Source organism: Lutjanus erythropterus, chromosome 10 (assembly GCF_056507025.1).
Source record: "Lutjanus erythropterus isolate fLutEry1 chromosome 10, fLutEry1.hap2, whole genome shotgun sequence".
Classification (NCBI taxonomy): Eukaryota; Metazoa; Chordata; class Actinopteri; order Lutjaniformes; family Lutjanidae; genus Lutjanus; species Lutjanus erythropterus.
Genome location: NC_139326.1, coordinates 10920457 through 10947681, shown reverse-complemented (window position 1 = coordinate 10947681; position 27225 = coordinate 10920457). Strand labels below are relative to the sequence as shown.

Genomic DNA, 27225 nt, shown 5'->3' with positions numbered 1-27225 from the left:
CCATGATGGCAACACAAGGGTTCATGTCTAGAGGGGAACCCGAGATTGGTGAAACTTTCACGAGATTTATACTAGTTCAGCCCTACTGTGCTGTGATTGGTTACTACAACTGCACTGTGACTGGCCAGTTTTTGTCGACAACACATCCTCATGATAGTCTGTGAATGTTTCCTTCAACCTGCCCAAGTAGTTTCTGCTCCTAAACCAAACCAAACTGCGACTGAAAAAACTGAAAAATAATTCTTTAAAAACTGAAAACATGACTTTTGAGCGCTACTGAGCTGAATCAAGAGTGTGTGCATGACAGTTTCACAAATCTAGGGTTCCCTCCCAGAAATGACCCAACACCTTAGCACAAAATGAGTTTCTAAAATCATAGGAACTTAACAGGAAGTAAGAAGCAGTTGAAGAGGATACACCATGGATATATAACTAAGACCTGGATGCAGTATCTCTGTTTCCAATTTTGCCCGGAGGTCACTCGCAGTATTACAGCAAAAAAAATCCACTGTGACCCAAAAAGCATGTTCAACATAGACTACTATTATTTATTTACTTATTTATTTATTGCCTTTATTGTAGCACAGCTGCAGAATCAAACTTTCCTAAAGCTGAGCAAAGTGATTTCAAAATTTATGATGTCACTTTCATTTAAAGTGACGTCATTTGTGACGACTGGGGCCAACAGGAGAAACACTACTGCACATATTCCATGGGCTGCATGCTGCAGAAGTAAACACGGAGGCTAAAAATCTTTTTTGGTGTCGGCAACAGGCCAACAATTAACACTGGACTGAACAGACGCCATTTTTGGGTCCAGTATCCACGTCTTAATAATACATCCATGTCAAGAGCAGGGAGGTCAGTGGTGGAGTAAAGAGGACGAGGAGGAGAGGGTTACTTGACTGATACACACCATATAAAACTGCAGGCGGTAATGTTTCTTCACTAAGCTCAGCACAAACATGCAGAAACCTGTGAAAGAGTAGACAACATGCTGTCAGTTTTTACTCCAGGTTGAAAAGGTATACTGTAAATTAAAAAAAACACATCACATTTAACAACTTATTTATTGTATGCCATGTGGGGAGGTGTGCAGATCATGCCTGTGACTGAACAATTCTTTCTCTCACACATACATCTAGGGGCGTGTTATTGATTTGACTATTCAGATTTGACAGTGACTGACTTTTAATCACACGTGTGAATTCAAACTGCAGAGGCCGACGGCTGGAAAAAGTCCTGTATCAGGTTTGTCTACGTAAACCTGGGAAGGCCCTCAGGGGAGCCATTACTGCCAACAGATGGAGAAGATGCTGTCTACTTCACATTGTCCATGGGGCTTAAAACTGCAGCTGACGGTTGGCTGGGTCGACTCGAAGACAACTACGTCAGCAACGCTCAGGAAGAACTGTGTTTACCACGCTGAAGAATCGAAAACTAACCACTGAGAGATCAACAGACAGAGGCTCTAATCATCATCTCAGAGGGAAACGTATTGTCACAGCTGCAGCTAATAACAATCAGAACCCTGCTAATAAATAATTTAAGACTATATCAGTGTTTCTGCAAGTTGCAGCATATTTTCTACATTTGAACACAAGTTACTTTTGATAAATAAATAAATTAAATATTTTAGATTTGAAAACCACAAAGTTATAGTTCTGTACTAATGCATCTGAAAGTGAAAACTAATTTATAAAGTCTGCAGTACATTACCATGCAATGACAAAACGGACAGAACTGGGGCTGCAACTAACAGTTATTAACATTGTTGATTATTTTTGCAATTAAACAATCAGTTGTTTGGTCCATAAAATCTCAGAAAAAGATGAAAAATTTCAATCAGTGTTTCCCAGGGGCCAAGGTGACGTCCCAAAAGCCCTTGTTTTGCTCACAGGCCAAAGATCTTCAGTTTAATGTCATCAAGTATTAAAGAAAACATGACAATATTCACACTTAAGGCGAGAAGTTTTACAGTTTTTCTTAAAAACCGATTAATCAATTATCAGAATACTTGTCCGTTAATAATCGAATGATCAATTAATCTTTGCAGCTCTAGACAAAACTCACTGACACTACCTGATGTTCACAAGTCTACCCAGGATTTCTGAATTTGATGGTGCTTTTATTTTTAAGTCAGTGTACAAAATCATTTGCAATTTCTATTATTAAACTAGAGCTTAACTGACACAGGATTTTCTTTTGGCTGATACTGATACTGACATTTAAAAGTGAAAGTAATTTAATAACAATATATTAGCAATTATTTTCCTTATTTAACAAAAACGTACAACATGAGCAAACATTTTGATGAGAAATCCTTAATTCTGGTTATAAAAGAATCATGAACAACATATGTACTGAATCTTCACATTGAAAAATATACTGCACAAACTACAATAACAACACTTTCTTTGAATAACCTCAGTCATAACTTTGGTATTTCTATACTGAAATGTCTAATTACTTGTTGGCCAACACACACACTGATACCAATATATCTGTGATCAGCTAAGACCATCTATTTTAAACTTGCATGATGGTACTACTGTGACTGGGATGGATTATCTAAAGTAACTTCAAATCTCTGCAAGGTGATTTTCATTGTGTACTGACATGAATGGAGTTAAATGGAATTAAAGAAAATCTTAAGGTGTTATTGGGAAAGGAGTTTTCTTGTTAACTGCGAGTTCGTTTTACACACAATGTATGTCAATCATTAGTATACCAAGTTGCTTGATAAAGGCCACAGCTCAATGTTTGCGGCTTTATGGCACTTTCGGCTGCAGTTCACCAGAGCAATAAACCAACCAATCAGTGAATTAAAGCTATAACAATAAGAGGAGACGAGTTCATGCTGTTGTAAATCAGTTTGTTAACATCATGAGTTTACACTGCAGGTCTTTCTCAGGTATTTGTTTCTATTTTCTCCCCAGTAATGTTATATGTAACTCAACTCTAGTATACAATAACTGTGTCTGATGAAATCTCATCCGCCTCTTCAGGAAACGTGAGTGTAAGCAGAGGGGCCAAAGAGTGTGTGTGTTTTGCGAGATATAGCAGTCGTATTGTCTTGAAGGCAAGACCCACCTGCGAGGTACAAAGCGAAGGAGATGAAGCGATGATAGCGAGCCAGGAACTGCAGAGGCTCCTCCCTCTGCACCAGAGCCCCAAAGTAATCCGCTACTGTTTCACCATAGAAGAAGTAGTTGACACAAATCAGGAAGTACCTACGGCCAAAAGGAGGGATTTTTTTTTAGACTTTCTTCATTATATTTCCTCAGTATGAGTGCTTGTTGGCGTGGAGCCATGTTGTCAGGCAGTGTGCAAGAGTTCATGTTTTGGTGCAATATGTTCAATGAAAACCTGTCCTCTTGTGATGGATTTGTGTTCCATGTTTCTTTCTCACTATACATTATCCAGCTACAGTGTGTATGTGTGTGTGTGTGTGTGTGTTGTTATTATGAAGAGTGGCCTTGGTGAAAGGGGCAAGTTTCAATTAGCCTTCATTTACTTCCAACATGGCAGTGACCTTTGCTCCTGACTGCACTGAGCGCTGCTGTCAGATACTGTGAGTGTGTATGCAGAGGTGACCTGTTAACAAAAACTCTGAAGCAGAAATCGTAGCAAACTCAGGCGGTGTGGTGGTAGCTGGGTGTTGCATATTCAGAGCCACTACCTGCAGATGAAGCTGGCTTGACTCAGCGTTTTACTGGAGGAACAGCAGCAGAGTTTAATGGAGTGAGGCTGCCAGTAGAAATGACTAAGAGCTTCCTTTAAAAGACAAATTCAGCCTGTGTCTGGATTTTTAAATATTCTAGCATACCATTACACTTAAAATACAGCTTGGAATGATTACAGACCTAACAATTCAGGTGGCCTGGGGTTGCTGTCACAGGACACTGTGGCCAGGATGTTTACGGCTGGGTACTTTTTTAATACACTCCAACAGACAAACTTCTCAATATCGCAATTCTTCAATCTGCTCCGCCATGTCTGTTAAAAATGCTTTTTCTTTTTGCTGTTTTCTTTTCTTCTTTTTTCGGAGTTTAACGTCACCTGTCAAATGTCAGTGGCTTCTTTGCTTTGTGGTTTGCACACGGCACTTTTATCTGCTGCCCTTATTTGTATTTATTGGGACCTTTTTCAACATGAATAGACGATTGTCAGCGGGCTCCAAGATTGTATTTTTGCAAATGTGTTATGCCTTTTTTTTTCTCTCCAAACAGACTGTTTTTACCTGCATGCAATCACTCCTTCCAATGTGATTGGTGCAATTTTACTGTTTTCTTATTTTTTTCCATTTCTATGCTCCTGTAAAGCAGTTTGAATTGTTTTGTATCTGAATGGTGTTCAGAAAAGAACTTAACAATCTAATTTATAAAGCATCTGACCCAATGTTTACATTCATCTTATGTTAATATATCCCTGAAACATCCTTGCTGCCTGATATATTTTCTAGAATTCCAACATTTCCTGTCTGAAATACAAATAAACTACCCTCTAAAATATCTATGACCAGAGGGATTGGTGCAGATACCAGTTTGATTCTTTGCAAGGCAGTGATTAAATAACTGCACCATTTGAGTCACTGAAGGAAAACAGCTGCTAGAGCACACGCTACAGTGATATTTGACTAGATATGAAAGTTAAATTAAGGGTAAACCACTCTCTGTGCATAATTATCTATAGTATATCTGCTTTTTACTGTGAAATCCATTCTCCTTACCAGCTTAGTGTCCTGAACCAAGGCAGTTCATAGGAATGGTAAACTCTGTAGCCGATGGTGATGATTTCTTGGAAACACTTGATTTGGACGGTCATGACCTATATCAGATGATAAGAGCGAAGCAGAAATAAGACAAGAAAGCTCAGGCCTGAGAAACAAACAGAGAGTCAGAACTGGTGTATTCAAAAATCTCTTTTCAGCCATCAGATATTTCAAATAACAGCAGTAATTACAAAAAAGAACTAACAGCAGCACAGATACAATAACTACAGTATCAATCAGTCACTTACCACTAATATAAGAGCAACAGGTCCCATATAGATGATGAGGAAAAAGCCTGAAATCATTGCTAACGACAGAACTCCTCGTATCCAGTAATTCTTCCATCTGTGGAGAATGGAAACTTTGAATTAGTCACTCAAAATAGTATGAATATTTCATTCATTCTTTTATGCTTCATGTCAGTTTTAATTCAAAGAAACAAAGACAGTGGAAAAGTGAAAAGTATGACAAAGATACTATGATTTGCATATGATCAACTGCATAAAATTCAACAGTGGAGCCATGACATTATAGTAGTAGATCACGATTAGCAGAGCCTCTGAATTGACAGTGCCGACATGCATATATGTCAGCTGACATGTAGAGTTAAAGGGGCAAGTGATAACACAGAGCAAGCCTTCAGGCTGTGGTTCAGGCATTTCACAGTGGATGTGAGCAGAGGAAACAATATCTGGTTATAGTTGCTGGTTTTGTCAATGTGTAAAATGATCAATATTTAGCCTTTAGATATTAGCCGCAATCATAAGAATGTTTTCTAGAAAACCCAGGTCATCCCTTTTTCCATGTTGATAGTGACACAGCTTCAAATTGTCATTTGTCATTTTGACTCATTGCCAAACTCAAAGAGGATGGTCTTTTGTATATGAGCCAATCTGATACAATGAAATACTATAAAACTTTATTGTCAGTAAACACTGAAATTTATTTTGCCTCCTTAGGCAGTTCCCATTCAAAACAATTATACATGTCACATTACACCCTCTAGATTCAGATATCAGTTAACAGCACACTGATTTGATTTAGCAACAGGATTCAAGATTCATAAAAGAATTATTCAGCCTGTGTAGTATTCAGTGTGCAGGATTTAATGAGGGGCCGTAGACATTTAAGGATGTCACCCTGGGCTTTGGGGAACACTGATCGACATTATCCATCATTTTATAGCCCAAACAACTTATATTATTTACAAAACAATTGACAGATTAATCTACAAGTAAAATATTAATTAGTTGCAGTCCTTTGGGAAATGAAGGAAAGCTCTGCCTCGCTCTGCCTTTTTATTATGGTATTCAGCATATGTTGTGAACTGGTAGTAGTTAATACAGCCATACATAGTGGTAATAAATCGTCTAAACCCCAACAACAAACTATTTTACCAGAACTACCTGTGCCGTGTCATTAGCTTGGCTAAAAAATGTAGAATGAGGCCTCGTTCTCTGGAGTGTTTTTCACAACACGTCATGCAGTGCGTGTTGCTGTGAGGCAAACTGCTGCACTGCCTGCTGCCTGAGAGCAAAACAAAAGAGAGGAAACAGCAAAAAGCTGCACAGGAGCCAAGCAGGGCAGAGAGCCTGGTGCCTGCTGTATGAATGGAGAAGAAAAACAGCTGCATCATGAAAAAAGCTGCTGCTGCACACATACTCTCTACCCCTGACTCCATCCCACCATCACTCACTCACTCACTTTCTGTTGCTATAACTACCTCCCTCCCTCCTCTCTTCACCTTCAAGTCCATCTGTTCATCCCTCTCTGGTCTGCAGTGTGATTTTGCTCTTTCGCTCGCTTTACTCATCTGCTGCTCCTTATCTCCCCCATCTGTCTCTCTTTATTACTCTCCTCTGCCTTACTCTAATTTCTTTCCCTCCCTTTTTCCTTCCTTCATCCCATCCCCCTCTCTCTTACTTTCTCTCTGCAGTCTGTTCATCTGCAGGTCTCTCTGCAGCACACTGACGCTTGTGGCACTCCAGCCCGCAGGGATTAGTGCTTCCCTCCTCGTGAGCCTTTAAGCCCTGTGACCTGGCAGTCACTCATTGGTCACACCCTCCACTTCTCATCTGTATATCAAACAGGACCTCATTCATTTGTGTTCGAGGTGCTGCTAACGTGTACTGCCACAGATCGACAAGTGCAACACCCCTGAACTGCTGGAAAGAACCATTTCCACACTGCAAGAATATAAACTGTACAGACATTCATTCATTAAAAGAGCTGTACTTGCACAAAGATTTAACTCCTGCCTTCAATGCATTTCCCAGATTTTGCTGTGTTGTGTTTATTTTAGGGTTCTGGCACTAAACCAACAGCATTTCCCCTACTAACTCTACCATACAACTCATACAACCCATATAATTATTCTCCATTATGCAGAGGTATTAAATAAGAGATTGCAAGGGTCAAATAATTTGTTTATAAAGAGAGAAAAACAGTATTTTCTCATTTATACCAGAAGCTTTATGTGCAGAGCTGCAGATGTCTCCAAGCCAAGTTTTGCTACATAAAAGCTACCAGCCATCAATCAATGCCACAAAACATCAGTCTTTTCCTAGTCACTGTGAAGTGAAAGTTTTGCTTTCTGCCTCCTGAAGGACAAAGCTGACAAAACTGTTGAACATCTTAAAAGGTCATGACATAAAATCCCACGAGACAAAGTACTATTCGCCTGAGTAACTACAACACTTGACACAACAGGTTGTCAGCACACCTTTTTCAGAACTTGACATTCCTGTGTAAGAAATACTCGAATATGTCCACATGTGACTCATCGTAGGTGTGTCAAGTGAGGTGAACTCTCACTTGATTTTTTTTTCCCTTCGGAGGCCTGGATTATCTTCAAATAACATGCTTTACTTACTCTACTACTGTGAATCACAGTGAGTGATGGTTACATTTCAGAAACACAAATATTGTATGTAATTTTGTACTTTTTAGATTAAACACAAAGAAAAAAATCAACAGTAGTGACTTGTCAAATCCTGAGAAACTGTGTGTAGACTAGGTCTGCCCCATAATAGTCAATTGAACAGTTAGGCAGTGAGTCTTAGTCGATCAAGTATTTTTATTTTGTGAAAGCACCAATAATCATTCCTACAATATTGTAACAATGCTGACACTGAGGTATTTGGTCATAAATATTGTGATATTACTATGCAGGTCCTTTGGCTACCTGCACATTTGCAAGCAACTGCATTTTCTTCACTGCATTATTAAGAGCATATTCAAACATGTCTGCAGGTTCTGATCTATTTCTGGTCCAATTAACCTACATACATAGGGGAAAGATGATCAATCATTCTGTCAGGGTCAGTACATGAAAGATGGAGGGAAAACTGCTTGTTACAGCAATATTATGGCTGAAGTATGTTTGAACTAGTTTCACACAGCCAGATGTGCACTGTGGACAAGTTCTGGCTGAACCCATTACCACTCTATAATAAAATGAATAAAATACTGTGACTTGTTTGTATTTCTTTAAACCAATCACAATAGTCTTAAGTGGTGCTAAGCCCAGAATGCAGCAATGATGTCCCTGCAAAACAGTGTCGGTGGATAACTTGTTTTGGTGGAGCATTTTCATGTAACGAGGCGAGCCCTGGCGTTAAAAAGGCTAAATCCCTGCAAAAGAAAATGTAACAGCTGCTAGCTTGTTTGAATTTGTATCCTTGGCGACCAGGTTAGTGTTAACTTGCCATTTTCAACATGTGGGTTGCTAGCTTTAGAGGTTGTTGTTGTTGTTTCACACAGCAATTGGGTTTTTGAAAACAGTAGCATACAGACAGCAGAATGGGAGGGGAATGTCAACTGAAGTATTAAGATGCCCAGTGGTAGGCTTATTCCAACAAGCTACCTCTTGTGATTCAGACTACAACTGAATGGGCTCTCATTCTTCTTTGGTTCAAGATATGTAAAATCAGCAAGTCCTCTGATCTGCATGTTTTAGACCCTGTTTTGCATTTCTGTAAAATTAAGACCTTGAGCACTATGGCCATGAAGCTTTCATTATGACCCGCTTGTATCTAAGAAATCTAAGATTTCACACTACTAACACTACTGTTCTGGCTGGCAGTGAAAAATAGCACAATCTAAAAGCAGAGCATCACATATGCAAGTAAGAAAAGAGTCCAAATAGCTTACTCAGCTATTTTATCAAAAATTAATTTGTGATATATGCATTTACTCTTATTTGAGGCTATTTGTGTCTATATGAACATTATGAGATACAGTTAGTTGTCAACCATTAAATTAATTGTTAACTATTTTGATAACTGATTAATCGTTTTGAATGATTAAAAAAAATGAGACATTTTATGCACCAAACAACTAATCAATTAATTGATCCATTGATCAATGATGCAGCCCTACAGTTAAGCGGTGGACCCCAATTAATAAGTTCTTACTGGCTTGCAACCATGTTGAGCCAAAATGGAAGATTAGTAAGGCTAAATGCTAAATGTTAACAAATCCCTGCTGCACTGAGTGGCAGAATCAGGCTACAGAGTAATTTCTGTGAAACTTCTAAACAGTAACAACTCTGGGATGTACTTCAGGAACAAACAAAATCTCCTGTGAGTGTCAACGTCAGTGAGCAGTGTGTACCTGGGTGGCAGGCCCTCCAGAGCTTTGTTCAGGCATTGTGGAGTGTTATCTGTGTCTGCTGCGGAGAGAGGAACATCTGGAGTGTCTGCTTTGGAGTCACCATCACATTCTCCGTCTGCGTCGCCTTGCAGGCCAAGCCTGTCATCGCCATCAGCCTCCTGCCAGGACAAACAGACACACACAGATATTCAAATACTGACTTAAGATAGTGAGCGTTCATTTAACACATGGGTCAGTGTAGAAAACGGATGGACACAGTAGGGCGGTGTACACAATGTGATAACAGAAATGAAGAGAAGTACAAGCAGAATCATCCAACTGTATAAAAAAAGAAAAAGGACATTCACTGTGAGTGTCTCAGATGCAAATGACAAGTAAATGCTTAGGTAGTCAAATAGAGTCCAGTCTGAACTGATATGAGGCATACATACAGGACTGGACGCACGGCGGTTGTAATTGGGCCAGGGTTTAGTCTCTCACCTGGGAGGGGGGGGGGGGGGCAGTACAAAACTAGAGCATGCATGTGTCCTCTAAGCCTGGCTGCAATTCAAGTAGGTCTGCAAGTAGGTGTGGAAGTCTGTGTCCATGTGTTTATTTCCTCTTTTAAATTAGAGGCTGCCTCCAGGAATTCAAAACCATCAGACCGTTTATTCCTATATAACGTCTGTTAGATGAGGTGGAGAGGAGGGGAGGGTGTGAGGGTAGAGGCTCCAGTTATTTCTCAATCACTTTACAGTTAATGAACATGCTTTGTGCAATATTGTGATTTTCTTTCACCACCAACTACACTGTATCTCTGTTTTGATCAACGTGTTTCATGCATGTGAACAGAACTCTCTTCTTTTTATGTGCATTTTGAAGTATTCCATTGAAACAGGCTGATAGAAATGACATAAAACTAGAAAAAAAAGTCCTTGATTTCACAAAAAACAAAAATTTTTTTACACTAGCCTGAGGTGGTTATTGTCCTTTTCAAAAAAAGGTTAGGTATAGCTGAAGAGTTGAGAGTCTAAACTGTGCAAAGTGCAGGGGTCAGTTAATAAGTGAGTAAGTTTGTCTCATATATGTTGAAAGTGTCAGTGGTCATGTTTCCATCTAACATGAACTTTTGATTAGAGGTTGTGAACCAAAAAGAAAACCAGCTGTCTGCCAATTGTCAAGAAACCTCAAAGAAGACAACAAAACAAAACAAAACAGTAGCCTTGGCTACCTACAAGAGAAAAATGGAGCGGTCTTCAGGTTTTGTTTTTCAGTAAGGCAAGATGTAATTATTCTTGTCAGTGGAAACAACTGCTTCTTGTCTTGAAGCAGATACAGCGGATCAGTCATGTGATGTAAAGGCTCGCTAGGTGAGAACTTATTTGGAAAAGGTGTTTCTATCCCCCATATTGAAAATGAAAAAGTAAGTAGACTTTAAGCCACAGCATAGAGTCGGACAAAAAGGTATTTGTGTTTTTTTTCTTACAATCATTTGATGTAACTGTGACTTTGCTGCTTATACGATAAGTTTGTAGTTTAAGACTGACACAACAAACATCTTCACAACTTTGATCGACATTGCAACAAATCTGATTAAACATTTTAAGAATTTGTGCTTTGCTGCATTTATCATGATCATATGCTTATCTGGTAGTCTGTATTGAAACACATTAATATATTTTAAAGTAACCTGAACATAATAATTCCAAATAATTAACAGTTTCATTCATATTTCAACACAATAAAATCATCAAAATGCCCATAAAAGGAGAAAGTTGTACTCCAATCTGATCAGGAAGCTGGAGGATTACTGGCTGAGCGTGACCAAGCTGAAAGTCTAAACCTGGTGTCGACAGGTTAACAGGCTGCTGCCCAGGAGGCTAACATCTTTATTGGTGTTAATGAATCTTTAATCTGGATTTAAACTCAGGCAACACACAAAGCCACAACAGTCGCATGTACGCTCTTTCTAATCTGTTGACAAAACAGATGTGTTTTCTTGAATGTAACGCAGAAAGGGCAAATGTAACAGAGAGCTGTGTGATCACTTCATACAAACCTGCTCTGCTGGGTCCTCCTGGGTTTACTATTGTACAGTTAAGTTGTTCACTTTCTGCTTTAATGTCGCATAATTTAAGATCAGTCACTTATTTCATTTCACCTCTGTTTTTAACCAGAAGTGTCCCACACATCCACAAGTTAATGTGTTTCTGCTCCAAGGAGATCATTTAAGTTTACAGTAAAAAAGGTCCTCTAATAATAATTACAACTCAGCAAATGCATCAAATAACAAGAACGTAAGACACTAGAAGAGTTCACTCAGTACAAAGCGAATCTCCACCAGGGTACCTGAAAAGAATATTTAGACGAAACCCCTTAGTAATCACCAACATTTTGATTAGTAACTGTCAGTTAATTATGTATTATTTTGCAGTAACTGTAACAAATCACAATCACATTTATTTATTACATGCAACTAATTGCTCCCAAACACTACCCGTAGGTAAGCATTGTTTTAATCTAGCAGTTGCTGATGACTTGCGATCCTACAGGCCGGTTAAGAGGAGTGTTGTGCATTTATATACCTGATTGTCAAGTCGTTGTTTTTATTCTGTCAGCAAGATGTTATGAGACAACTGAAATTTGGCATCTTTTCTTACTGCTTCAAAGCAGCAGAACATATGCCACATCTATGAAAGTCATAAATCAGCACCTTGCTGCTGGAAAATGCTGGCTCAGTGTGGACAGAGGGCCAAAACAGAGAGAACACGATGTATTTTCAGACTTAGCGGCATTACTGTGCACATCGCCTCAGACACTCTAACATCATTAATAAATAAGTACAGTGACACGCTAGAAGTTAAACCCAACAACACTTTTGTTCTTGAGTTAACACCAGTAATGGTCTATCATGTAACAAAGCAGTGAGTTGAGATGCTTCTTCTGCCCAAAAGAGGCTATTTTTAAAACCAAGCGAAATTCCTCCTGAGCTCACACACCAATTGTGGGAGATTTAGTTTCCTTTTGCACTTGACAGGCTCGCTGATGCTCCTGGACATTTTTTTCCTTTCATGGTTTCTTTTGCTAAAACAATGCTAAATACGGTCAGCGAGGGCATCAGGGTTAAATCACAGAGCTTTTCATCTAAAAATAAGGTCTGCGATCTTGGTGAGACGCTGTAATTAGCTTGGAAAGTGCTGAAAGTGGGAGCGGGCTGAGGTTGAGACAGAAAGGGTCACTTGAGTTGATGTGGGAAGTTCAGGAGAGAGGTGGTGTAACTGAAGATTTCTACTCAGGTTTTAATGAGGAAACGTTGAGGCCTGCAGATTGAGACAATGGAAAGCAACAGGGTCCTATCTGACACTGTAACTTACTGAAAAAATAAAACATACTACTCAATATAGCAACTGTGGATGATTGCAGTGGCTTTGAAGAGGCAGTTAGTTGGACTGGCAGTCTCCCAGTATTCTTTTCCAATTATCATGGCACTTAGGGGTCTTAGTGCCGAGTAATGTTATACAATAGTGGTTCCGAAACTGGGGGACACCAACTGTCACAGCACCTGAGAACATGGTAAGCAGTCCATGGACCAAAGGACAAGGCAGCTGGTTCTGCGAGATCAAATCAATATCAAGATTATTGCCAAAAGGACATTTCTACTGTCCCACAGTATAATACATTCATATCACCAAACCATAATGACTCTGAACATGTTTGTGCCCTCATCTTTAAAAACAAACTAAACTATGTGGTTGTGGAGTAAGTCTAGATACAAATGTAAATTTTATTTTTATGATGTGTTAATCATGCCTCCTTATCCTTCTGAAGTTGTACCTGCTCTCATTTTCATGATTTTGTGTGCACAATTTCAAAATTATGTAAACACGAGCCTGCATGAGAGCATGTTATAACTTTTGTCTGTAATTGTCCACAACCGCTTATCCCTTAAGGGTTGCAGGGGGGCTGGAACCTATCCCAGCTGACACTGGGCGAGAGGTGGGGTACACCCTGTACAAATCACCAGTTCATGACAGGGCCTATTTAGAATGACCAATTAACCTATATAATGCATGTCTTTGGACTGTAGGAGGAAGCCAGAGTACCTGGAGAGAACTCACACGAACAAGAGGAGAAAATGCAAACTTTTCATAACAATCTGTCAATCAATTGATTTTAATAATCTTTTAATTGCTAATTTATCAAGCAAATATAGCATTGTTTTTTCAGCTTTTTTCAAATGTGAGGATTTAGTGATTTCTTGTTTTACCTTTATGTTTGGGACAAAACCATCAACCATTTTCTCATATTTTGTACACCAGATAAAGCATTGAGTTTTGATCAACTTTAAGAAAACGCAAAGACAATCAGAAATGAAGGAAATGACAACTACTGGGTTATAGTACAGTACCGATTACAGAGATGAATGTTTATTTTTTAATGACAAAAGTAAATAGAATGATCTGGAGTGCATGAACCAACTCTATGCAACAATTTGCACTGTAAAAACCCCAATCAGTGTCAGGCTGTTGGGGATGGTAAGCTAATATGTGCAGGTATTAAAGGCAGACGTTAGTTTGACTGTTCCACTTCTGTCACATTGTAAGTGTTTAGATGCAGCACATCCTCCATGACAGCTTGTTGGCTGACAAATTGGCTGGCAAAGAAAGCAAACCTCAGTCTCCCACTGACTGGTGACTGATGGTATTTTCTCATTCTGGTTGCACGGTTTGGTTTACAGTTCAGTTACTGTTTCTGCAACATGAAACAGGCCTCAGCTTTAGTCAGCGCATTACTGCATACACACAAGCGTGTTGCATGTAGAGCCATAGTATTATGGCCTAATCTGGGTGAATGTACTCAAACGCGTTAATTTAACTGTCAAACGCTGTTAATCTTTTGTTTATTCAGCAAAGTATGCTAATCGCTGCGCAAATACAGTCCAACACCTCAAACAATGCTGCAAATGTGTGTTTGGTAACAAAACAAGTTATGATATGGAGTCAAACAAGTCCTGGACCTGGGCAACTGTAATCATCACAAGCAAACACAAAAAGAAAATATTCCTAATGAGCCATGCCCACACAACCAAGGCGATGTTTATCTCACCAATACTAGAAGTAATACGCTCCTCCACTTATGAGGCTAACATCTTCTAAGGCAGTTTAACAAACTAAAATGAATTTATTATTCAATCGAAAAGATTTAAAACATTTGTAATAGAAGAGTAATATTTCACACATTCACTGATTCACATGATTTTGGCGCATTTAACTGTTCTTTGCCTTTCATAAATGCAACTGGAGAAAAAATAATGTACAGACCATTTCAGTGGATTAACTAGTCGTGCTACTGTGCCCTGCAGATAAAAAGTTGTTTCCTGTTCTGGTGTGGTCTTAAGTGAGTGTGTGTTTGATCAGGGATGTACAGGGATGATATCTAAGAATGCCATGAGGATGACTGTCAATAAGAGCACACAAACAGCACCGTCTGGAGCACAAGATTAAAGCAAACTATTATGGCGATTCATTTCCTTCAGAAAGTGTAGAATTAAAATTTATTTTTGCTTCTGGTAAACTTGTTTCTTAATATCCATCTATGAAGTATACTGTTGCTTTTATCATATGTGTTTCAGAGAGGTTTGGTCAGGGGCAACAAAACACTGGTAAAGTTGTGAAATTCTCAAAAAACACCTGTTAGGACCATCCCACAGGTATACAGGTTAACTGGTTACAGGTGAGAGCATCATCACTGTGTATTAAATGGGCATCCACAGGCTGAAGGACTGAAAACCAATATTGAATGCCTGCAACCGTTGACCTTTCAGACAGCACTGCATTAAAAACCCGAATAATTGTATAAAGGATCGTACACGGGCTTGGACACACTTTGGAAAACCATTTTCATTAAACACAGTTTGCTGCTGCAGTTACAATTGCATGTTAAGACTCTTATCATGCAAAGCGAAAGCCATATAGCAACAATACGCAGAGAGGCTGCGGATTTCTCTGAGCCCAAGATCACCTGAGGTGGACTGACACAAAGTGAAAAGCGTGCTGTGGTCTGATGAGTCCACATTTCCGACTGTTTTTGGATATCATGGACGTTGTATCCTCCGGGGTAAAGAGGAAAAGGACCGTCCAGTTTGTTTCCATTGCAAAGTTCAAAAGCCAGCATCAGTGAATGTATGGGGGTGTGTTAGTGCCCATGGCATCATGGATAACTGTCACATGGGTATAAGGCCCCATTAATGCTGAAAGATACATACAGGTATTGGAGCAACATACGCTGCTGTGCATTTAGCTGCACTGCAACCAGTCGCCATCTACTGAATACATTTAGCTTCATCAAGAGAAATCAACAAGATGTGGTGAACCAGTCCTAATCACATCTTAACTGAGACAGCTCTAATTTAGCCGGAAAGGATCAAAAGTAGTGAGAAGCTAAAGCTACTACTGAAGAGGAAAACATAGCAACATTTTCACCACGGGACAACAAACAAGTCTACACACCTGTGAGGTCCAGACCAGCAGGCAGCAGAGGCAGTGCCTGGCTCTGGTCACAGGGGAAAGGTTCACCTACATGGGCTCATTAGGCTAATCAGCAATGAACACTGACCTGAAGTAGCACTGCTGCTAGCAGCAACATTCAGCTTCCAACAGCTGTGCCCTTTTCTACCAAACTGCAGCACAAAGCAAAAAGAGCCATTCTGCAGGAGACCACAGTCTGAAGCCGCAAGGGTGGTCATGTGGGACTGAAATGCTCATTACAGAAATCAATATTGTTGGACAGATAAAAAATAGAAAGACGATGTTGTGTGCCAAGCTCAGCTCTATACTGTCATTCATGACTTTCACTTTGTCATTTCAACTTTGTTGGGCTCACCTGTACCTTACTTCAGCTGTTAGACCTGAATGCTAATGTTACTGTGTTAGCTTATACACCGTTGGTCAATTAAAACTGATTTTGATTCAGGTTAACCCCTACTGCATGTTAAATGCAATGTTTTGCATATAATATTTAGCATGTTGGTATTATTGGCTACTGTTGTGTCTACATGTTCACCTTTGTACAGTTATCATGCATGTGATGTAATGTTATGTAATGTAACTACTGTTTTGCATCTGGCATTAAGAATATCAGCATGATAACACTTGCATTTAGCATGCAATACTGAGTATTTTACCATGACAGCAAACATAGATTAGATTGGAATATTTGCATGTCACAGCTGTGTTCTCAAGTGGAGAAACAGGACATCAGAGCTTTGTCAGCAATGTTAGAGCAAGATAAATTAATGCAGAAAAATGTTAACAAGTGTGGATAAGATCCATGTATTTACACAAGTTGTTGTAACTCATTGATCACCACTTTTCTTTGAATCAGAGAAGAACAAACATCAGCATTCAGTTATCAGAGCTAGTTTAGTTAGCTTTAGAGTTATGCTAAGTTTGAGCTATTGCTGATGCTACATTAAAAGACAGGGGATCATCAAAGTTATTATGATTTATCTTGGAAACATTAAGCGCAATTCATCTAATAGCTGTCCAGAGATTTCACACAGATAAGAATATAACAATTCCATCTTATTATCCCTCAAACCACAAAACTACCAGAATCCTTAAAATCTATAATGTCCAACTGCATGTCATCGAGCTAGAGGCTGAAAGCACAAAATAAACGAGATTATCTGAATGCAGAGCCACGGCACAAAGCAATAAAGACTCCTCTGCTGTCCAAAGACATCTCTAACCAGGGCTGTGCAGAATAAAACTGTGACCAGCAGAGCGTTAAACGGCCGCCACTGGTGCTGCTGATGCTGGAGGGTTTGGGGCTGGCCAGCCAGCCAGCAGACAGCCCGCCAAGGTCAACTGTCATGTGGAGTCTTGAGCAGCCGCTAACTGTCCAGACAACAGTATGCAGGACCATGAAGGGAGGATGGCAGTGTGAAGAGCATGGGGTCAACATGTGAATCAAACACATTGTTGGGTAGGTGTGTGTGTGTGGCTGACTATTTAATGAAAGTAAATATTGGTCTTGGAGATAACAAACAGGGAGGGTATGAATATATATGTGGGTGAATGCAAGTGTTTGTGGGCTGTTTAAGCCACTTGTGCTAGTCCAACTTTTTTATTCACTGACAATATAAAATGTCCCTCTTGTATACATGATCTTTTGGGTGTTGCTGCACAGTGTGTGACACAACAAGCTGATCCTGTCACCTCCCACATAAGACAGAGATAGGCCTGACTCATCCATGTTTAAACTTTGTCAGCTCTGCACTGAAAGCCTGCTTCTTATTAAGAACACCTCAAACTAGTCAACAAAGACAGGAAACCAAAGTTTTTGTTACCCATCATTTGACTGATGAGTTTATTTCTCACTCTCTGACAGTCTGCAAATCTTTTATACTTTCAACAGAAAAGGAAAAGATACAGCCAGGTTTGTCACTTTAAGCGACGGACAGCAGTGTATATCCACTGTTCTCTGCTGGATCAAACCAACAGTTTGTTCTTGATCTGGTCTGAGTGATTGTAGAAAAACATTTTGCTGCATCATCGTACATGGTGAAGTCAAGCAGCATGTAATTACAAGCCAGTGAGGGCTTGTAAACAAAAGTCACATTGACTCACAAGCAGCTAATTTACCAGGCTGAGGTTCGGTAATCTCTCATAAATCAAAACAAGACTGGCTCCAGTCTGTAACCCTGGCTGAACTCTGTGCTCTTTTTGATATACACTTTTTCCTGTGGTCATTTTCTCAAATCACTGAACTATTTTCACTCTCCGTGGACAAAATTGCATTTCTCTTGGAGTAACTCCAATCCAAGTTTCCACTACTGGAGCTGACATCTCCAGTAGCTGGTGTATCCTAATTTCTGAAACTGCTTTCACTCAGGATTCCAGCTGGGTGCTTTCAAGAGAGGCGGGCCTCCAAATGGCAGCCGCAGTTGCTCAAGTGTTTACAAACAACTTCTTAGCCACAAATATTAGAGGCCTTTATCCTGTGGCTGAATGGAAATCTGCCATCCTAATATAACAGGATATAAATGACCTCACACAGGAAACCTCTAGCTCAAAGCATTAAGATGGTCCATTATGTCAGATTGCATGGACATTTCATGTGCGTTGTGAGCGTGTTTTTTTTTGTTTACAAAGAGAGGAACACCATCCAAACAGCTCAGCAAAACCTATTTTTGATGCATGTTTATTTGCTAATTTGATTGCCTGAGTGTTTGTACTTATTTGCCCCTAATAGCCAATGTAGCAACATTACAACTTCACTGGGATCTGTGCACTTTTTCTGCAGTTTTCAGAGACATAGTGAACTAAGAATTTCATTGCACTGATACCTTTTTTTTTGCAAGTGACAACAAAGCTTTTGAGTCCTTAAATTTCTTTTTCAACCTGTGTAACACATGGCAACTGAGGCTGCCCAAAGCAAATTTAAGTCTTTGCACTTGCAATTGCACTGCCCCTAAAATAAATTTAAGTAAGCATATTATTATCTAGTTTTATTTTCTATCTCTGAAACAGAAACCTAAATTAGCACCAGCCACCAGCCAAATGCAGCCTCTGGTAGATTTGCTTCACTCACCAGCCAAAAAATAAGTCCAGTGGTAATATACGACTGGCTGGTAAATTTTGAACATTCATTATCCATTTGGCCAGGGGACACAAAAAAAAAAAGTTTTAGACCCAGCTCTCAAATATTGATATCAGCCCCCAAAATTCAGCCTCAGTTTAGCTCTAATCTATTGAAATATATAACCCTGATATAGCAAATATCATGATATCATGGCATCAAAAAAGCCTCCAAGTCTGAAAAATCTTTAAGTTAAAAATTAAGACCAACTATTCTGTAAACGTTAACAAGAATAATCTAACCAAGTTCACCCTCACTGTCCCGGTCTGAATTTGTCTTGTCATGCTCCTCATGTGGTAAGATAGAGGAGGCTTCGGTTGCTTCCCCTGCTCGCCAAAAATGGTCTGTGGAGGAGGTGAGGACAAACAAGTTGGGACACTAATGAGATGTCAAGGGTGGCACTGGGCCAGCGTGACCAAACTGAATGCACACACACACACACACACACAGTCAGTCAGCAGTAACCAGGACCAAATACATATAGATGTATAGGTCATGTGGTTGATGTATTTCAGTTTCATGAGTCAATCTGTTTTTAGTGCGCGTTCTCCAGTGGGAGCTGAACTCTGTCAGAAGCTTGATGGCTCCTGGTTGTGTGCATTGCACAAGGATCATCATGATGCAACAACCTATCTTATAAACAGGATTTACATCACCTACCATCTCCACAAAAATACCACAGTTACTACATTTAAATTTCTGTGGAAAAATTTAAAAATGTGTCGCATTCTTTCAAATTAAGCCTCCATGCACAAAAGCATTTCCACCGCCAAAAAATAAATTCATTCATTCATTCATTTTCTGTAACTGTTTATTCATCACAAATAAAAATCCAAAACTGGCCTGCCATTGTTTGGTTTCACCAAATGGGACTGGAAAAACTGCAACAAAAATAGTAAGGTGTGACTTCTTCTGAAGTTAAACTATGTCAAATTTTTGATTGACAGGTGATTTTATTTTAATAATCCTGGCTTGCTGCAGCACTTTGATTCTCAATTACTCCGTGAACAAATCCACTTTGAAGCAGGTGGATGAAGCCTGAAGTTGCTGTTTCAAGTGGTCTGCACATGCCTGAAGAGGGAGGGTTAAGCACTCATTACAACATGGACCATAAACACAAAGGATCTAGTAAGATAACTTTTCACATAGGCATTTTCTCAAAACTTAAACTGTGTTTGCTTGGACACGACATCAGTTTAGTTGTCATTCCTTAAAAACATGCAAAAGCCCTCAAACAAAATGGAAATTATGTCTGTTCAGATAATAAAATCAGCAGTGTGATTTGAATAAATTGAGGTACTAAAAGACATCACGGTGAAATAGACGAAGTTAAGAGCAGCACATACACTTCAAAGAAAAAGACTGGCACTAGTGCTTACCCTGGCAGATGAATAGCTGGAGTACAGAAAACACCACAGGAATGAGGACTGGCTCCACTAAGGGTGCATCTACTTAAATTCTCGAGCAATAAATTTCCCTGCCTAAGAACAATTTAGTTAATCTAAATCTAATGATCGTTTTTCAGCTGTTTAATCAACAATTTAGTCTGTAAAGTTGTGAAAAATGTCTATCACACGTCGCCAGAGTCTAAGGTACCATTTTTGAGTTGCTTGTTTTGTCAGATGAAAGATATTCAGGTTAGAATGAAATAAAACAGTAAAAAGCAGCAGATCCTCACATTTGAGAAGCTTAAATAACTTTAACTTCAACTACTGTAGATAGTTTTTGACAATTGATTCATTGTTCTGGAGCAATGATGCTAAACAGAAATTTTGAATGTCTTGATTTTGAGATAAAACTATGAACTGATTAAATGATTATTCTAATCAATCAACAGACAGTTAACTTGCAATAATGATACTATTAGTCAATAATTTAAATAATTTTAAGGAAAAATGCCAAACATTTACTGGCTCCATCCTTTCAAATGTGGATATTAAAGGAGCAGTATGAAACAACTGTGCATCCAAAAGTGATTACTGCAGTCTAAATAGTGAATGTGAGCCACTGACTTTATATTAAATAGACTGAATCCTTATTTATGATCTATGACTGAACCGAGTTTTTACTTCCCTCTCCCTCAAGCGCAACACTGTAAACTGACAACAACAAGTGACGTCAAGTCCTACACTGTAAGTTGATCAGCTATTTATAACTGTCAGTTGTCTGTCAATGTAAAGTTAAGCTCCTTACAATGAAAACAAAATCTCTGAAAACACACACTCTGGAGGTCGCCTGTCTCACTGCCTGCCAAACTCCATTAACATATTGCTCAATTTAACTGCTCTAAAAGATTATTAATATTTTCTTACAACTCATAAACACTGAGAAACACATAGACACTTACTCATTCTGTGAACATTCAGCATTGGGAAACCAGCTCAACTGTAGTGTCAGAGAAGCGAGTATTTCAACTTAACATGTTTCTTTAATCTCTGATGACATATCATTCATTCATTCTAATAACAGTAAATATATTACAGATTTCTCCTTTATATGGTTTTCTTTGTCTTGTATGATAGAGACAGTGAGTATCTTTGGGTTTTGGATTGAAATTCAAAGACTTCAGTTATCAAGGTGATATGGAAATTTCGGTTACTGTGTCAGCACACTTCCCGAGGAGGTGACCTTGTGCAAAGCAGACATGCAGCAGCACATGTATGATTTAAAGGAGGCCTGTAGAGTTTCTGGGCCATTTTGCACTCCTTGGCACAGTTTCAGAGACATTATGCAGAGTGTCGGTGAGCAGGTTCTTGTCTCTGTGAGACGAGTTAATCAGTGGGCCGGGTGGGATTGCTCAACAACCTCTGCATACATAACAGAGGGGCTGGTGGTTGGATGCCTGACTGGAGCTGTTCGGTGGAGTTAACTCTGGCTGTCTAACCTCTGAAGCAGCCCCACTGAGGGCAAGACGCTGGGGAATAAGGAGACATAAAGGTGTCTATACATGTGCAGTAGCTGAGAGAGGTAAAGCATGATTCAATTTATAGAAAGATGGAGATATTACAAATCCAAACCAGGCTGGCTTCATTGATTGTACTTGAATGAAACTGGTCTTCGTAGACCTGGTTGTCTGTAAATGTCAAAAGTGCACCGATCAAAACGTACATACAGAGAACAAAAACTATGTGAAGATTAATTTTCTCACCACAACTCTAAAAAATGATGAACACATAAGAGCCACTGCTCAGTGACAGACCCTCGTTCAGCAAACTCACCCAGCAGCACAAAGAGGCATGTGCATGTACAGCGAGAATACTTTCACACCTTTCCTTCCTCCTTCCTTTCTTCTGCATGTTGATGATTTAGGGGGATTGGAGAAATAAAAAGTTTCTACATGAAGCTGCTCAGAACAAGTCTGTGGATTACATTAAGCAACTGGGTCATGATTTCTGGAAAAAGACACTGCTGTTGAGTTTTTCAAACGTATTTTTTGATGTTTTGAGCACCACAAGCTAAGTGCCATCTAGTTACATTATACCGGAGAGAAGGCAAGCATCTCTTCAGCCGATCATGTTGCTAGATTGGGCAGTTTTCTGCCCAGTTGGGCTGTTTTGGGTTGCATTGTGTGGGTTAAAATGGACTTGGGCAGGTGGTCAGGATTTGGGTTGGTCTGGTTTTTACAAACGTTAAAAGTTACTGTCTATCAAAAATATATTCATTCATAATTCAACAAATCCAGTCACTCTGATCACAACTTTGATGTTTACAGAATTTTTATTCATTCTGCCAATAGGAGCTATGAGTTACCATCATGTAGACTAATATTTTTTGCAAATTAGCATTTTCATTATAGCAGAAACCTCCATGCTTACAACATTAGAACATGACAGGCTTGTTGCAGTTTACTAACTTAGACAAAACCAAGCACATTTGTCAACACTTTAATTGTTGTTTTACTATTATGTCATATTGAAAAAAAAAATGGGACCACCAATACTTTTACTTATGTCAATTAATCACTTTACTTTTTTTATATTTATAATTTTAGTGTGTTTTACAAATCAGTTTGGGCAGATTTTGATAAATTATTTGGCTAGAATACATCAAACAAATCTGGCAACATATCTCCAAAACTTGGCAAATCACAACAAAACAATCTAGATGAATAAAAAGCAATATAGGTATTTAATTATTATTATATATATATTATATTTTTTTCCACCTGAGCACCCTATTGTCTCTTACACTACAAGCCAAGAGGCCCTGCAAGCCTTTCACCTGTTCTCAACAACACAAATCCAACTTTCAAGCTAATTATTCAGCTGACACACACACATAGTGAATGTTATGACAGAACCAGCAGGATCGTGACATTAATGAGTCTATTTTATAATGACAGTGTCAAAATGCTCTCAGCCCTGATGAGGACGTGAACCTCACACCAACAAGAAGTCGTTATTCTTCATACGGAGCTGTTTTCGTCAGTGTGTTGATGTTGTTACGGGATTACGGGAGCCAGCAGTAGCTAACTAACTAGCTTATTTAGCTCCCTGCTAACCTGGCAACCCAGCTAGCTCGGCTGCTCGGCCACCAGCGTCTGACAGCAACCGGACTAACTTGTTTTGAGGGCGCTGTCTCACGGAGAAACCGGTGTCTCTTCGCTGGTTGCGGTGGGTCCTACCTTATCGCTGATATTCTCGGTGCTGTCAGGGTCCTCTCCGCCTCCGCCTCGCTTCCTCAGCTCCGTCATGTCTCGCTCGTTTCGCTGCCGCCGGGACGTTGATGTGTCACATAAGCCGGACTCTGGGGGGAAGGAGGGAAGAAGGGAATAAAATCCTGCTGGTTTTTCAGATTAAGTCCTGGATTTTTTTTAAACCCGGCTTTCACTGTAAAAGCTCAGTCACTGAAGGTCAGCAGGTGCTGCCAAATCGCTGCAACAGAGCCCGTCAAGACACAAACGTCTTCACTGCGTGTGTTTGTTTATCACCGCAGTCCCCGTCCCTCTGCTCCCCTCCTACCGCCGACAAGTTAAATAAACCAAGCACACGTAGCTTCCGGTAGTAACTTTCAAAGTAAAAGCTTCGCTGAGGAACAAGTAAGGTGAACACAGGTGTTTTAATGGTATTACTTAATGTGTGGTATTAATTAGTGCAGCAGAGCCTTTCCTCTAAGACAATAAGCACAATAGCAGCACCCTGACTCTGTATAGTAAGCTTAATTAGTATCATTGGTAACACCTTATTGGGCTTTTTAAGGACATAAAATTTGCACATTGCAATGGCAGCACTCCCTGAGACACAAGGTGACAAGATAAGGTAATGTCCATTTAACACCAGGATTAAAAAACAAATACTATTTCAGTCAAACAAGTGGTGAACAAAAAAGATAATAATTATTACAAGAATAATCTTTAAATAAATGTAAAAAGAGAAAACAAAATAAAAACAAAAGAATAGAAGTGGCAACAACAGTAATCCCAAAATATATGGATGTTATACACCATGAATAGGACCTGTTGCTCACATGAGGTATTCAAGTCAGTTCAAAGATGGTTATTTTTATGTTTTAATTTTCATTTATCTTTGCTCCAGGCCTTAAGTGATTCTTACATTCTCATTTAACAAACAACACACCCCCTCACTTGCATTAATGTTTTCCTACAAGAAAAGTTTTGTTTCCTCTCATGTAACTCCAGGTTGTGTTTTAGTTTTAGAGATTACTATAAAAAATAAAGTCAAATCCACCTCACCTTCTTTGAAGGAGGGGTTTATTTTGAAGTATGAGCCACCCAACTTCCGGTCTGCTACAGTGTTTCTTTGTGTAACTTCACAGAGGTCTGCTGCTGTTGCGGTTGAGACTGCTTCTCTCTCTCGTCTCTCCAGTCAATCTGTACTTGGTTGACTTGCTCTGCTCCATGCTGCGGTAGATAACGACCAGTAAGCACCAGTGTCCTGACTCTGTTATAAACATTGGTGTCATTTTGAAAGAGTAAATGTATGATGCAACTCATTACTATGCTGTGGTTAACTGCAGCACTGAAAACACATCACTGACTTTAAGTGTTTAATCCATGCACAATTTCCTCTGCGTATCCCATCCATCATTTGTATCTTAACAAAAATTAACCATAGTGTAGTAACTTAACTTTCAGGAATGATAGTTTAACAGACCTTAAATTAAAATAGAAAAAATAAAGTTAAATATTTGCTTAATAAATGGGTTAAAATGTGTTAATTTGTAAAATAGAAACCCCATAACTTGGTAGATATCCACAGGATATACATCATTCAAATGAGCAACTCTGATTCTTTTTTACTCTATTTAGAGATGTGCATTTTACACATCATGAAGAAAACCTGTAACCATCCCCAGATTTTAAAATATAAGAATCAAGTCAGTTTTTGGTGGTAAACAGCAATTATTTATTGAAATGAAATTAAAAAGAGTAAGTACCAGATCTATTGCATTATTGTAACATGTTGTATCTGTAAGGGTCGGGTTACTCTACTGTTTTTTCTCTTGTAGGATGTAGTGAACACAAATATACAAGGAACATTCAGCTATCACAGATTGCACACCAGATACTGTAGTAATGCAGTCTAATACAAGACCACCAAAATAATCCAGGATTTCTCTTTTTTTTCCTTCTTCTTCTTTCATTAGTCCTTATTTTTTTTTCCATAAAGAGTACAAAAGTCCACCCAGAGTTGGGGACACGATCTCTGGCTCTGTACATAAACCTGTCGGTCGAGACAACTCATCAGACAATGCCTCCAAAAAAAAAAAAAAAAAACCAAACAAGAATAAAATCAACAACAACAAAAAAAAAATAATATAATGCCGAGAACATGTACAATGCACTGACACAGAAAGTCAGCTGTGTTAATAGACATGCAACAAGTAACAAAACTTGCTGAAATCGCAATAATCATTAAAAAAATCTAAAACCAGTTATAATTGCATAAATACTTTGTACAGTTCATTTATCCGCTGTGAAACGCACCTTTCTGTTAAAATGACAACGTAAAACTGCATTCAATAAAAACCTGTGATTCCTCTTGACTTTTCTTTTTTTGTACACGTGAAGGTGCAAAGGAACTCTTGATTGATAGAAGCCGACTCGGCCTTTTCAGCTAGATGGCATGATTGCACGCTAAATTACAGTACGTAAATGCAGGATGATATAAGAAGGACAATAACAAGAGTGCATATTATTATTATAACATCAGGGAGCTGTGGAGGTGAATATTAAAGTACTTTCTGAAAAGTGTATTTTTTTTCTTTTTCTTTTCTTTTTTTTTTAACATATCTGAGACTGTGAAGATTAGTGGGAGACCAAAAGAAAAAAGTTCTCTCTGAAAGCAGCACTTGAATGCACGTTTGTTGCCCACAGAACCACAAACAAAACAACATGAACACATGTATGAATAGAGAGGAGGCGGGTGAGTTATGAAAGAAAATAACAAGGACATTAAAACAAAAACACTCTCTACGTCCAAATATGAAACCCAGCAGCAGCAGCAGCCAGCCTGCAGAGTAAAAACGTTTTTTGTGTTTTGAGATGACAAATGATTAAATATATCCACGACACACTGGTATGTTAGATACATTAAACAACAGAGAAGCATGTGAAACCCCTCTGATACAAACATGTCAACATGGCAGCCATGTATGTGGTTCAGCATGTGCCAAAAAATGTTCTGCTCTGAACTGTTTTTAGGTCTCACTGCAAATTTTACTGCAGAGTTCACGTCTCTTTGGTGACTCCTTGTGGTGGCATCAGACACTACACTGTGCTATTTTTACACAAACAACAAATGCGTGCGATCAGAAAAATTTAAAACATCCGATGATCCCACAAAAATGTATTAATGCGTTTACATTTGTACTTAACCACAGTTGTTGCTTAATGTTATGACGAGAAATAAAGCCATGATCTGCTTCATGCATGTCGTTTCAATATCCCTTCATCGTGTCCATTGTGATTTGTGTTGCTTTTAGGTACTTATCTGTATTTCTAATGGATGACGAGACCTCTCACCACGTTGTTTACTTTAATACTGTCCTTTCTTTTATTTCCTTCCTGTTTTTGTCTCTTGGCCCATGTCTTGCTTTGGCTTTGTCTTCCAATTTGAATTTATGGGATGACTCTAAACTGGACAGTGACACAACAGCAGGGATAATAGTTAAGTGTAATAATAAGTGAACATTGACAAATGTACAAAGTCACAATTTTGGCAAAAATTAAATCTCAGATTCATCGAATGTCTTGG

General features: G+C 39.0%; 1 protein-coding gene across 2 annotated transcripts in view; it reads right to left on the bottom strand.

Annotated features, from left to right (window-relative positions):
* Window positions 1-23979, bottom strand: part of cds1 (CDP-diacylglycerol synthase (phosphatidate cytidylyltransferase) 1) — a 33238-nt gene extending 9259 nt beyond the window's left edge. For both annotated transcript variants that reach the window (XM_084728188.1, XM_084728189.1), the window contains exons 1-6: window positions 23634-23979; window positions 9389-9546; window positions 5023-5119; window positions 4733-4830; window positions 3094-3233; window positions 917-975 (exon numbers count right to left, since the gene is read on the bottom strand). In XM_084728188.1, coding sequence (XP_084584314.1) covers window positions 917-975; window positions 3094-3233; window positions 4733-4830; window positions 5023-5119; window positions 9389-9546; window positions 23634-23702 — 621 coding nt within the window. In that variant the 5' untranslated portion in view covers window positions 23703-23979. The remainder of the gene's footprint in view (window positions 1-916; window positions 976-3093; window positions 3234-4732; window positions 4831-5022; window positions 5120-9388; window positions 9547-23633) is intronic.
* Window positions 23980-27225: the final 3246 nt, after the last annotated feature.